Consider the following 14,661-nt stretch of genomic DNA (forward strand, 5'->3'; position numbering starts at 1 on the left):
CCAGACTCAACAGATAGGGGTCTACTCTAAGAAGAAAAGCATAAAGATTTGACAGTAAAGATAATAAGACCCGTATGGATAAAACTATATTTGAACATGAGACCTTTCCAAAAAAGAGTTCCACAGGGAAAATGTAATGTACGTTTTTTTCTATTTTGTTCATGAAAGCTGAGAAGGCAGATCTAAAATCTTAGTAGTAAACTATTTAAAGACTGCAATGGTATCTATGACCAAAAACCAGCTAACTAGTTATGTACATTTTCTACTTTTTAAAAAATAGTACTTAGTTTATAATATTTTATTATTGAAAATATAAAAGAAATCAAAATAATGTCACAGCAGGAAATACACATAATTCTATATTTTCATGGGAAATATATTCCCAGAAAGCAATCTAGTTGAAACGTTTTTGAATGTAACTATGACTATAATGTGCATAACATATAGAATGAATAATATTAAAAATGCCTGTAAAAAATAAAAAGTTTTTTTAAATGATGCAGATAGGCAAAGCCCATCCAGGAACCCTTCAGAAAAGGCAGCAAACCAGAAATAATGGGCATACACTCAATATATCAATTTCAATAGTTTACATAAAGCATTAATAGCTTGAATATATCCAAAACTTTACATCCCGTTGGATAGAACATAAGATATGAACAGTGTTGCCTTGAAACACAAAGATATCTGTAAATCAGCTTTTTGTTTTTGTTTTTGTTTTTAAGCCACAGGAATGGAAGCCCTCGTGAATTTTGAGAAAACAGGTCCTGGGAGACAGAGTCTGAAAATGTCTGTAAGCATGGAGTGAGGATTCCTGCTTATGTATTATAATGGTTAAATGCCATAATTAAAAAAAAAAAAAAAGACTTTCAAAAACGGTCATTTTAAAGCTGGCACTTTGAGGAAGCAAGCTGTTTATCTGACCTCAGTATTTTTATTGTTCTGTAAGCATGAGAGAAAATTGGAACTAAGGTCTTATTATAATTTAGAGCAGCTGATGTCATCATGATCCACACTCACTCTGGTCACATGCTCAGCAGTGACATACCTGCCAACACAAAGGAGGAAAGATAAGACAGAGACAGATGAGAAATTCTCTCACCACTGAAGAAGTGATCCCATAGTCAACAAAAACAGTCATTAAATTTGTTTCTCTTCCAAGTTATATTTCAGTAACAAGTTACTTAAAAAAATTAATCCTGCATATCCTAATTTCTGTAATTCTTTGCGAAAATCTTCAATTGGGATTAACACGTCACTTAGCATGTTATTTCTCTTCTTCAAAAATATAGAAATCTGGCACAGTTTTCTGTGTTTTGTAGAGTGTTGGAAAAAAAAGAGTTTGCTTCTTACAACAGGAATTAATATATTATAGCCTTAACTGGGAACAAGCATGAAGGTCAAGAGATTCTGTCTCTACTGGCATCCCACAGAAACTCTAAAGTACATGACATAAAACGGGTAACCACTCACAACCGGTCAGAGACCCCCCACTGACGCTAGTAACTCCCATGCAGCCAGGGCCGTCAGTACTTCTGACTTCTCAGCAGAAACACTGTTCACAATATCCTTCTAATTAATACAAGACATACTCTTGTCTCGACTTTAATGATCATTATCTTCTGGTTTTTATCTGCAGCAGCCTCTCCTTGGTCATCACACTCCCCTCCCCACCTGAAGCTGGTGGGGTCCAGCTAATATGCGAAGGGTCCCCAGGTCCCTGGCCTTCACCTGCTCCTCCTTCCCTGCACGCACAGGTCCAGACAGCCCTTCCATGAATACTCTGTCATGGTTTCAAATGTCACCTTTTCTGTCTTTGACTTCCACACATCCACAGCCCCTCCTGCTCACCTGCTCACTAGGGATCTCCACTGGGGTGTATCGCCGCAGACAAGTACAAGTCAGATTCAACAGGTCACATTTCATCCAAATGTGATGCTCCTCCAGGGTTTTCTAGTCAGTGTAACCACCATCAATCTAGTTTCTCAGGCCAAAAGCATAGGAATTATTTCTTACTGTTTTTTTTTTTTTCTCTCTCTCATTTTTTACATCTATCAATCACCAAACTCCCGGATTCCTCCTGAGAAATACATATCCTATCCATGACCCCATGGCCACAGCCATGGCTGGCCATGATTTTTACAACAGTTGTCTACCTGAGTTCCCTGCATACACTTTGGGCCAGCTCCTAAGTTCACTCCACAAATTGTTGCTACAGTCCTCTATTAATTTTCTAAAAAATGTAAATTTAACCAACCCATTCTCCTGAATGGCCTCTCATTGTTCTAGCATCAGATACAAACTATACCATGAGTCCTTTATGCCACCCGCCTCCCCAGCAGCTCATCCCTCACCCCCATCCTCTGCAAACCTACAGGATTTCCACCACCTAAGTAGTATCTTTCAATTGTGTGTTGTAACCCATTAGCTATGTAAAATTGACATGGTAGGACTCACTTAGCATTTTCAAAGAAGTAAATTACAGAATAATAATAGTAATGTCAAAAGCAGCTAACCTTCACATAGTACTTTCTTTTTCTTGTACCAGGAGGGGTTCTGAGGTGCCTGGTATATATTAGCTTCAGACAACGGGGGGAGACAGGTACCATTATTGTCCACACTTTACAAGTGAGAAAAGTAAAGCACAAAGAGGTTAATTAACTTGCTCTGAACCTGAGGCTGCTGAGTGTACACCTGGGAATGGGACCCAAGTGATCTAACTGCAGAGTCCAGGCTCTTAACCACTTACTCAGCTGCCTCTCAGCAGGGGAATCAGAGCACAGGACACAGAGGCAAGGACGACTCTGTGAAACGTTCAGTTACTTGTGTGTGTACGTCCACTGGCTTGCAAGACAAAATATATTTCTTGCTGAGGATCATATCAAGACTCTGAATCCCACTGATGCAAAATTCTCCTTTTCCCCAAAAAAACCCTTGAAAAAGAGAGAACATCTTTTGGATCTGAGTTTTAATGCCATCTTCTGGAGGCAGGTGACTGACTCCTTGTCTGGGCCATGCATATTTGCTCTGAGCTCCCACAGAGCCTCCACAAGGGCCACTGGGGCAGAGCCTGTCTTCTCTCAGTTGCCCCCAAATCCCTGCCCCTGAAATGGTGCCTGGCAGACAGAAAGCCTCCAGTAAACATTTGTTGAATGTACAAATTAATGGTTTTACCTCAAAGGTACTAAGAAATCACATATACTCCATAAGAAGCCTTGGAAAAGTCCCACTTGCTCACCAGCAGAAACCAGGTGAGAAGTATAAGGCTCAGAAATCATCGCACTGACCCAGTTCTTTGCACAAGGCATGTGGATGCATGTTTTCTGGCCTTGCCTCAGAGTACATGCGACTCTAGCTGGCTGGGGGAGACAGGAGGGAACACAGTAGGAGAGTGAAGCCATTCCCCACAGCAGTGATCAGGGCCAGGAGCCTATCCCTGGCCCCACGTCAGGAAGCTGGCTCTTCCTGCCAGGAGCACCCATCGAGGCACCAGGGTGCACATTTCCTTGGCTTCAGATCTGTGGCTCTCACCAGCAGCTTGCAAAGGAGCAGTGAAAATTAATCTTTAGTAGGACACTTGTCATTAAGTGCTGGAATATGATTGCCCATCAGGAGATTTACTGCCCATTTGCAAATACACTTACCTGGATGCTGAGATGCAGCAAACCAAATCTGAGGGCGATCTCCTTTCCCTCAGTGTGGCTGGGACAACTCAGGTGGGTAGCAGACAACATCCTGCAGAAATGATTATCAATGCTTTGCCAATGTGCTCTAATCATCTGGCTGCTGCTATGTACTAGAAAGTTCATCAAAGGAACATGTCCTCCTGTCAGAATACCTATCTTACCATGGGTTCAAAATTTACTTTTTTAAAACTTGCACAATCAACCTCATTAAGGTTAAATTGGTGCTATCATTTCCTCAATTTTAAAAATGTTTTTAACACTATACCCTAGAAGAGATAAAATAAAAAAGAAACCTGAAATCCTAGGAATTCAAAAGTAAACTTGGGATGCTTTCCCAAGACTAAAGCATGATACAAGCAGGAATTAGATAAAAGATTATTTCCCTTTCTTCAAGCAGCAGTGGAAATTTGCCAAGGCCAGGTACAAGGATCCAGACAGACGTAAGGAGCAGAGGCGCTGGAGAGGCAGGAAGCGCCGAGCCCCACTGGTCTTCCAAGGGCCAGAGCACTAAATACCGAGCTGTGGTCTCTGTGGCACACCCAAGGATCGGCAAGGTTGCTGATCCAGGTGGCACTGACAGGGTGTGGGTGAAAAGGACAGGAACATAGGGAAAAATCAGAAGATTTGAGAGGAGATAAAGACTTCAAACACACATGCCCTCACGATTGTTTTAACGGGGGAAATGAAAGAAACAACAGGAGTACAGTAAGATAAGAAGGCATAAGAAGGGTTAATATACAGCAAGGGGAAAATGAGGTATAAAAACAGGTAGGACTATATGGCCATCTCGAAAGAAGAGAGCAAGCATAAAGCCTCTTTTTTTTTTTTTTTTTTTTTTTTTTAATCGTCACTAGCATTCAAGATATAGAATGGACAGGTTTGAGGGTCAGGTGCGGGAGAAGGGATATGGCAATTAGTAAATTTTAAATTCACAACAAAATTCCTGAGTAACTTACGAACTATTCTGGGAGAGAAAGGACCACAGATAGAGGACGGTAAGAAATCAAATAGAAACAAAACTTAAAAGCTGGGCTCAGAAGATACTAACTTCCACATTCCCAGCTAGCAGCAGGGATCTCTATTTTTTCATAGCCTACACTAGCAATGCCACTTCACATGATGAACCTCTAGCAATCTTGGCTCTCAAACAGGGTCCAGGGCAGTACAACCTGATGGAAGAAGCCCAGCGGAGTGGTTTGGAACATGGCTTTAGGGGTGGGCCGGTATTCACACTCAGTCTGGCTCTGCCACTGGACCCGACCCCTGGGTAACCTTGGTCATCAGTACCCCCCTGAACCTTTGTGTTTACCTTCTTTATCCATAATACGGGACTAAAAAGAGCACCTACCCTAAAGGGTTATTGTGAAGATTAAATAGGTCATTGAAATAATGTTCTCAGCGGACTGTCCACCAGTATCAACACTCAATGAATACTAACTGCTTGCCATGGTACTGGTGGAAATACAATGCATGAGGAACACCTCTTCTCTTTAGGGAAGTCCTCACGACCATCATGTTCCTCAACAAAATCAGAAACAGGTGCCACAAGGTGATAGTGGATAACACTCTAAATTAACTGGAAGAGTAGAAATAGAGAAGCCTTAATACAGAAAGCAGGGACATTATGCAGTTAGTTTACATCAGTTCATTTCATTTCAAAGCCCCCGTTCCTGTGTTTGGACAGTGAGTGTAAACTTGATCTTTTACTATTTTTTTTTTTAGGACTGAAATTCATACATGAACCAGAAAGAGGCAGTATTTTTAACATAGAAGAGATGAAAGTTATATTATATAGTATAATATTACATATGATATATATCCCAATATATAATATTTAATATTTCTTTAATATGGAAAATTAAAGATGGTATTGCAGGAGCAACTAAGGAGATAAACCTCATTTAAGAATCAGACTATCCAAAAAAAATAAATAAATAAAAGAATCAGACTATCCTAGGCCTCAGGAAGCTGGCCCCCATGTGCTTAGCTCCGTGCCCCCCGCCCAACCCGGCTAGTAGGGAAAGGGGAGAGCTCCAGAGCACCATCTGTCTGTGGTGGTGCCCACAGGTGACCCAGCCTGTAAAGGGCTATATGGGCATGGCCTTCAGAAGGGAGGGACCTTTCACCAGCTCACTCTGCTGCTCAGGAAGTTCTTGAGGAGTAAAATGAGGGTTTGACTTCTTTTAGAGACAGAATCTTACACCATCTCCAGAGCCTGGCATTTTAAGGCTAAGGAAGGCACGAATAGGGCGATTTTAACATTTACTCCTTGCTTGAATCTGTGACCCCCTCAAAGATACTGCTTGGCATGAAAGCTTCAATTTGGAACTGTACCTTTTTAAAAAAAAGTCTGATGTAATGGAGAATACTTAAATCATTTATGGCTACTAAGAGCAGGGAAAACGGTAACTTGAACAATAAACCAAAGGACACGATGCAGACCTATGGAGCGTGAAAAGGCCTGCTCTCCGGGGACTGTCTTGATCAGTCACAGGCAAGCTTTGGAAATGACATCATCTTCCAACGATGGGAGCAAACAGCAGCACTGCCCTGGTGTGGTAGCTTGTCATAAGCTGTAAAATTACTCCAGGTAGAAATTCATCACATACACTGTCACCACTTACTCAGGGAACTTTATTTATTCATTCATTCAACAGTCTGGCCTGAAGCAGATCCTGAGATAAGGATTCAGGGCTTAGTTTAACGGAGCGGTAGAGGAGTGAAGACGGGATGTGCAGGGAAAGGCAGCCCAAAAGCAGTGTCTCAAGCCTGTTACCACTGTGGCCAAGGGGAGCTCAATGCCACAGGCAAACTCTGGGGGCTGGGAGGGGGTGCTGCTTGGCCTCTCTGCCTGGGGTACACACAAAATAGCGAGGGCAGTGGCTCTCTTGACTCACACTGGCTGACGAGTACACTGCGGAGGTCATGACCAAGGCCCTCCAGCAGTCCTGCACAGAGCAGCAGAGCTTCCTGCCACAGCCTGGAAGTCTCAGGCCTAGAGGCAGAGACTGGCCACCGGAAGCCGGAGTACGGGCACCCTGACATCCGTTGGGCTTCCTGGGCCCTGACTATGCACCACGCAGCCTGCAAGTGGTACAGCAGAGGCAAGGTTAACCCAGCCTGCTGTTGGCAACCAATCATTACACCACGCGTGATAACATGGCATGTGAGGCAGTAGTGAGTGCACAGAGAAGTGATGCCAAACAGTGGGACAGGAAGTGACAGGGTGGGAGGGAGTGCTGCTGAGCGAGGCTGGAGAGTTACCCCCAAAAGCGGACACCCATGAACCTATGGGAAGCCGAGAACAGATTACTCCAGGTAGAACGATGAGCAAGGACGAAGGCGCTGAGACCCACAGTTGGGCAGGGGGGCTGGGGGGGGCAGTGCAACTGCAGTGAGGTTCACAAAGGCAAGAGAAGGAGCGAGGCCTGAGGGGTGGGAGGTGGGAGACAAGTCATGGGGGAGCCCAACAGTTGACTCCACAGATTTCGACCTCTCCTCTGAATGTACTTGGACACCTGCCAGGGGCTGAGCAGAGAGAGGAGAACGAGATGATGTGAATTCTAGCTGCTGTGTTGAGAGCATACTGCAGGGGAGCAGGGGGAGGCAGGGAGGGTGGCTGGAGGATCGCTGCTGACATGCAGGAGACAGGATGCGGGGACTGAAGGACCAGAGCTCCTGAGCTCTGTAGAAATGATGAAGTAAATGGGCCTTTGTTGTTGTTCATGAATAAACTGGATGTGGAATGTGCAGAAAACCCAAGAGCCAAGGATTACCTGAAGGCTTCAGAGCTAACCAAGTGACCTAAACTGGAGCTGCAATTATCTGAGGAGGAAAGAAATACTGGGAAGTGAGTTGGCAGCACGCTAGGTGTCGACGTTCAAGCGAGCAAGTGAAGAAGCCGGAGGACCCACACACGTACAGATCACGGAAGATGCGCGGGCAGGAGACGTGCATTTGTGGGTCACCTGCCCATAGATTGTACTTAGAGCTTGGAGGCTCCGTTTCCTACGAATCTAAACATCCTGTGTTACTGCAAAGGGAAAGAGAGAAAAGCACCAAGGACTGAGTCTGGGAGGCACCCCGGTACCGGAGGGGCAGAGTGGAGCTCAGACCCCACAGTGAGGACGACCCAGAGTGGCCAGAAGACAGGCCGAGTGCCCGGCCTGGGGGACCTCAGAGGAGCCCAGGAGCCCCCACACCAAGGTCCGGGGGACCAAGGCAGGGCCTAGGGGAGACTCAGCCGTGAAGAGGCCACGGGGGATGGGGGGGAGGGCGAGGGGGCTGGGGCTTCAAAGAAGGGAGTTTAAGAGAGAACAGGAAGATGGAGATGACAAATGCACATTTCTCAAAGGGTTTGTGATAATGCATAGGCGGGAACACGAGGTAGGAGTTGACTCTACTCTAAGCTGGGGGAGGGACAGCGCCACGTGGGGGCGCCGGGAGTGACCCAGGAGAGCAGGGCAGTGCTGCCCTACTCTGCAGGGACCCCCGAAAGGCTCGCTGGAGCCATGCCCATGGGGCAAGAGAGTGCAGAGCTGCTCTGGGCTCTGCTCTGGGTGCCTGGGGAGCCCTCAGCGGTGCATCCAGCCCACAAAACATGCAAGCAGAAAGGTTACCAGGAGACACGGCCAATTCACTATGATAGGGAATTTAATCCGATTTTAGTCTTTTGTTTCTAAATTGGCTATTATTAAATAGGTCAGAAGAAAACCATCCAACATTCAATTATGTAAGAGGTCACTTCCCCAGCGAATTCTTTAAAATACTATTTGAAAGAATCAAACAATCACCTTTATACAATAATTTGTGGCTTGACAAAAATATATTTAGGAATACCAGGTACTTGAGTCCATTATGTTTAATGTGAAAGATGCAGAACCTCTAATGGTAACAAATAAAAACATTCAGAAAGAATATTTCCAATACATGTTTTGATAAATGTCATTAGCTTGGCCTGTCTTCCAGTGCATTTTTCAGTGGTGTGATAGTATTTATTTACCCTGTGTTATTAGAGAGTGAATAGTCACTAGCCTTCAATTTTCACATCAATTGCAGAAAAAAAGATTCCATTTTCCACACCGTCTGGAATTGAAATTGACTTAGCATCTCAGAACTGTCAAAAATTTCTTTTACGAAAAGGTTTGCTTTACAGAGACTATAAAGTAGGTGTCATCCTTGACACTCGCATTCTATATTCACGCTGCAGGTCTGTGGAAAAGCAGCATTAAGGAGCATCAGGAAAGGTCTTAGAAAGGCCTAGCCGTCATGCTTTGTGACTCCTCTGGCTCCCTCGCAGTCAGTTTCCGTGCTGTAGATGTCAGAGGTTCTCTATTTAAAACTGCTAACAACAACAAAAAAGAATAATTCTAGAAGAAGATGATATCAGCTACCCTAGAACTTGGCTTTGCTATCAGGTCAGTCTGACACTTATTTTCCTGTGTTAAAAATGGGAACCTCTGTTTCCACTCGAATTAGAAGAAGCATATATTAAATCCTTGGGATTTACAAATTTGAAACTTATCCAGAGGGATCCTCCCAGTACGTGTCTTCACACAAGAAGGCCGGTCTCGGTCCAGCTCACCCAGGAGAAAACAAGTAAAATTATGCAAAAACCCCTCGTTAAGTTCTTCTTTTCTATTGGAAAGTATTGTGCCTGTCTCTCATATAGCTGGGTAGACATTTCCACAGATGTATTTTAACTGCATTCCCTAAACCAGCCCCAGGGTAGACTGAGTGCCAATGTGAAACTGGTCACATTCACCCAAAGGGCAATTAGGCCCGAGCCATAAAAATCTATGAGCCCCGCTATTTCCGACATCAACAAATAAACATGGTTATAGGTGCCTCCTTCCTGTGATACAGGTGAGGGCTTTTGCCTGGCGGGGCTAGGGGGTGAGGCTGGGCTGCAGCTGCTGCCAAGTCTGAGCAAAGTCCTGTCCTCACTGGCACACAACCCAGCTCCACAACACCCTTTAGCAAATGGTTCTCTGCTTCATCACCACATTGTTTTCAAGTACAATACAATCCCAGCGTTCTCAGAGAATAAAGCTAACTAGATAGAGCCCTGTCTATAATTCTGAAGACATGAAGAATGGAGAAGTGTTGAGTTAAGGCTTCTTGTAAGCAGAAGGCTTCCTCCTAAAGGAAGGACAGGCTGAGACCCACCTGCTTGTTCAGATAGGTGTGATTACAATCCTCAGTCAGGTAGACCCTTTCCAGAAACACTGTTATAAAAGAGTGTGTGCTCTTAGCTCCCTGGGGTGTTAGCAAACCTCAGAATTACTATTTGCTAAAGTATCTCTACTTTTTCCCAGGAAGGACTTGCTGGGTTAGCCACCCCCTGGCACAGATACCTCTTTTCCTAACCTCCTATCTTTTGTCTAAACCCTCTAACCTACAAACGGACTAAACTTTGCTCAAAAGTACCTGGCAACCTTGCCAATTTGGTTATCAACTATGGGTGATAGTCCCAACCCATAGGCCTCCCTGCCCTTGAACTGTTCACCTGCACCTGTTTGTGTCCTCAGCCACCATGTTATACAAGAAACCAAACTGGTACATTACTTCGTCTTGAAAGCAGATTCTAACATGGGATTGGTGTGTGCTGATGACTTCTGAATACGCCAGCAGCTAGACTATGGTTTTCCACTATGAAAAGGGGCTAGTAAAAATGATAGGAAAAAACACTTCTCTGCCTTTTCAAGCAGTAATTTAAACCCCCAAGCTTGAAATCAAGATGAAAAAGTTCCAAATTGATTAATATGGAAATTACCAGACCATCAAAACTGCTGATGTCGTAAACAAAATTCGTCAACAGCCACTAAGAATTCATTAAAAGTAAATTTATTGTTTGTTTTAAAAATCAACTGTGCAATATGTGCTTCTCAAGACCTTTTTGAATCTGGTTTGTTGTTCATCTCTTCTCAGGCTTCAGTTTGGCAAGGCTAAATGAGAAACACGGTATAGACACACAGTTAGTAAGTACAGGTAAGGGAAGCAACAGTCATTCCTGTTTGTTATTCTCTCAAAGTTTAGAGTGTAATCCAGGCTACAACATTAAGTCTTAAAATCTGATCATGTTCATTGTATTCTGAAAACTATCATTATCTAAAAGGGAAAAGATAGCAGTGTATCTGATTTCAACCAAACAAGGTTTCAAACTAAATTACCCATTTCCTCTTACAGAAGTGAATAAAACAGTGCTGCAAGGAACCAGGTAATCATTTTAACTGTAATTGGAGGATTTGATTTTAATGGTAACATTGCAACATTACTTTTGCTTTAGCTTCCTACAGCAATAGGTTCTCAGCCATCACATAGGGACAAAAGCACAAAGTGAACCTGCGGCATGCATGGGAAGGTCCTTTCTAAGAAACCTCCAGTTTGAAGAGTGGGGACAATTCTACCATATTCAAAAGAGAACCATCCTAATCTTTTAGGCAAAGCAATATCAAATCATATATATTCCAGGGCTGGAAAAAGGGCAACACATCATCTTTAACGCTACTGTCTGAGAACACTGTCCTAATAGTATTTTAAGGTTTTATCATTCTGTGGATTATCGTCATTTGAAGATGGAAACTAAGGCAAAAACACGTTGCTGACAAATGCTGTCCCTTTCCTTCAAAAATGAACGCCTTGGAAACAAATTATAGATCTCTCTCCTTCTAGAGGACAGATTTAGTTCCTTCCCTCATTAGTACAATTTCATACAATTGCAGAATTCTAAAAAATATTTTATAGTATTAAATTTGAATAGCCAAGCATCTGAGAATCAACATAAACAAAGACTCAAAATTCCAGACCCTCCCTCTGCTCCACACTTTGCACAAAGAATGATGACATTTACACGTCATGTTTACCTATTCAGTAAGCACAACTCAGGTTTCTTAGATACAAAGCCATTTTAATTAAGGCAACAGGAGTTCCTTATGTGCAAAAGATGTAGTACATATACAATGAGAAATTCATACAACCATAAAACACCTTACATTTGTTATTTGATTTCTTATAGATTTGAATTTGTGATTTAAAATTTGTATTAAGACAGCTTTTGCACTTCATGTACTCCATAATTTATAAACAGAAGAGTGATTCATAGGACTCAAAATATTCTTTCCTAGAGCTGTTTATCAATAATTAAATCATCTTTGTGACTACTATTCAATGTGTGAAATAGAAAACCATGTCATCTGTATATACCAGTAAATAAAAACATCTACGCAACATGCCACAGTTTCCTCTGATATCCTTTTAAAAACAGACTCCATATATTTGGCTCTCTTCAAATTTAACCAAAAATCATAGACAATCTATAGGGGTAGGAGCAAAGTGCGTGTGTTTGGGGGAGGCTTGAGGAGGAGAGCCCATGAGCCTGTTTTTAAAGGAAAATGTATTATTACCTCCTCGAAGGACTAAAGACAAAAAGCTCAATATGCCCGGAAAGCTAGATTCTCAATATTTAACGTCCCTGACCCTTAGCCTTTTCTTTCTGTTATCTGAACCAAAAAGAGGAAACAAAATCGTAACAACACACACACAAAAGCACACGCTCACACACTGACACACATATCCCTTCAGGCCGGTGTTGGGCAGCTGCACTTGAACCTCCTTACAAACTGTCCTAAGAAATGCGCATATGCATTTTGATTAAGCTATTTAAAAGCAACATTGCTAAGGGAATCACATCTTCTTCTCCTTAAGAGAGCAAAATGAAAGGAAGAGACTAATTTTAAAATCGGACTATATCCCCCTATGTTGTTAAAAAAAGAAAAAAGGAACAATCTGAGAGTGTATTAGTCTCAAACAGTGAGATTCAAAGTATAAGAGGTAGTTACAAAATATTTTGAAAAATCTAACAATGCTTTAGAAGTCTTCTCCAATACTAAGAACATAAAATAATGGTGTGAAGAAAGGATTAAGAGCCAAGAATCAGGGACACCTGGGTGGCTCAGTGGTTGAGAATCTGCCTCCGGCTCAGGGAGTGATCCCATACTCCCGAGATCCCACATCAGGCTTCATCATCATGTGATGAGTCCCACATCAGGCTTCCTGTGAGGAGCCTGCTTCTCCCTCTGTCTCTGCCTCTCTCTGTGTCTCTAATGAATAAATAAAATCTTAAAAAAAAAAAAAAAAAGAGCCAAGAATCAGACAAAAAACTTATTTTATGTTTAATAAATTATTCTCAGATCATTTTCAAGGAGAAGTGTTTGGCAAACTTCAACCCTTTCCCAAAGGACCGAAGCAGTGGTTTGCACCAGTTGGAAAACAGCCACATTCAAGAAAACTAGACAAGATACTGAGACTCTACTTAAGAGATACACGTATAATGTATATACACACATCCTTCACTTGGTGGCATGTTGTTCTCTTTAGAGAAGCAGCTCTGTTTTGTGGAACTCATATAGTTCCCTGGTATAAGTTCTCCCTACATGGCTCATTTTCAACCAGCAACATTATGTCTTAAAGGTTGAGCAGGTGAGAGCTGTGTTTGCACACGCACATAAAGTGTTAGCATCATGCCAATGCAGGAGGGGTAAATGACCTCAAAAGCAGAGATAGTTGTAAAAGGTGATAAAATAATTAGGAACTCATAAATTCTGAATACTGCTTTTGATTTTTATAAAACTTAACTAATTTTTATAATGGCTGTGTTCAACAACGTTTGGCAAAATTTCTAAACATTGAGCAATTGGCTCTCACAAGCCAGTGTGAGCTGATTCTAGCAAACCACTAATGCTATGTTCCCAAAAAGTACGAACATCAGTGATTTTCTTTAAAGCTATTCTTAAACACTGGGAGAATACAAGCTAATTTTTTAGGAAAACAAACAAATCCTCTTTAACCCCTATACCTAAACACAGAAGTTAGTTTTCGAAAACATGCAGACCTTTGAATTACAAATTTATCACCAAGCTAGCTTTCATTACAGACTGCGGTATAATCTATAGAATCTGGTCTAGAGAAAACATCATATAGTGCTTTACAGCAAAAAGGTGGTTGTTGGATTCAGGATACCTTTGAAACATGCATGTCCCCATGGCCCCCCACAATATCTACTTCTCTGATCTCGGAAAGGAAAAACTCTACCCTAAGGCCTCTCTTATTCTGGAGTTGTAAATTATAGACAAAGCAATTTATAATAAAAATGAAAATAACATATTTTATAAAAACACACTCAAAATTTGCTGCTTTTTTATTCCATGAGAAGAACAAAGCACTGTATCAGATTAATGTTGGCTTATGAAGGAAAACTAAGAGGCATTCAGTGAGATTTTTAGGAGGGAACCAGGACCCATGGCTGCACTATTTTATTGAATCTTAAAAAAAAACAAAACAAAACAAAAAAAGGAATGTGTAAGTCTCAGGTACTCATATCCTCTAATTTAAAGAAGACAGTAGTACATATTCCTTAAATTTCCACTGACGGGCAATGGTCTTATGTCCGTGCATTATGTAGGTGCCAGCCTACGAGCTGTCAGTCTGCATATACAGAAAGAAAAGCCCCCTGGCTCACATAGAAACTGAAATAAAGTGGCAGTTAGAGCAATTTCATCCGATAGGCTTTCTTAGATGTGGAATATAATGAAGAACGATGATCTGACTAAAAAAGCATTCAAAAATATTATATCAACACGAAAAACTCTAATGTAAAACTGAAAATCCCAATGCTGTGAAGCATCAGAGATGGAAATCCCATCATATTTACACTAAAGCTAATGGCACTATTAGACCAGGCTTTGTTTTATCTAGGTCGATAGTTTACTTCTTCTATGCACTCGACTTAATCAGACATGTACAGAGCACATCTGTTTTGTTGTATGGCCTGTAGTCTGTGCCTCGAGTCCTCAACTTTGCAGGCCTGACGTATCTTTAACTCCCTGAGTTATTGAGGTCAACCTCATGCTCATAAATCAAGAAAATTCCATGGGAAAAAGAAAAAAAAAACCCTCTTGTTCACATTTTACAATTA

The 14,661-nt window shown here is 42.0% G+C and overlaps 1 protein-coding gene across 31 annotated transcripts in view; it reads right to left on the minus strand.

Annotated features, from left to right (window-relative positions):
• PARD3 (par-3 family cell polarity regulator) overlaps positions 1-14,661 on the minus strand; it is a 649,441-nt gene that overhangs the window by 177,069 nt on the left and 457,711 nt on the right. For 3 of the 31 annotated variants that reach the window (XM_072825196.1, XM_072825197.1, XM_072825195.1), the window contains one exon: positions 10,517-10,633. The exons of the other annotated variants lie outside the window; for them this stretch is intronic. In XM_072825196.1, coding sequence (XP_072681297.1) covers positions 10,603-10,633 — 31 coding nt within the window. In that variant the 3' untranslated portion in view covers positions 10,517-10,602. Of the gene's footprint in view, positions 1-10,516; positions 10,634-14,661 lie in introns of those variants that run through there. 31 annotated transcript variants of the gene reach the window in all.

The sequence above is a fragment of the Canis lupus genome, chromosome 5, assembly GCF_048164855.1.
Source record: "Canis lupus baileyi chromosome 5, mCanLup2.hap1, whole genome shotgun sequence".
In the NCBI taxonomy this organism is placed as follows: Eukaryota; Metazoa; Chordata; class Mammalia; order Carnivora; family Canidae; genus Canis; species Canis lupus.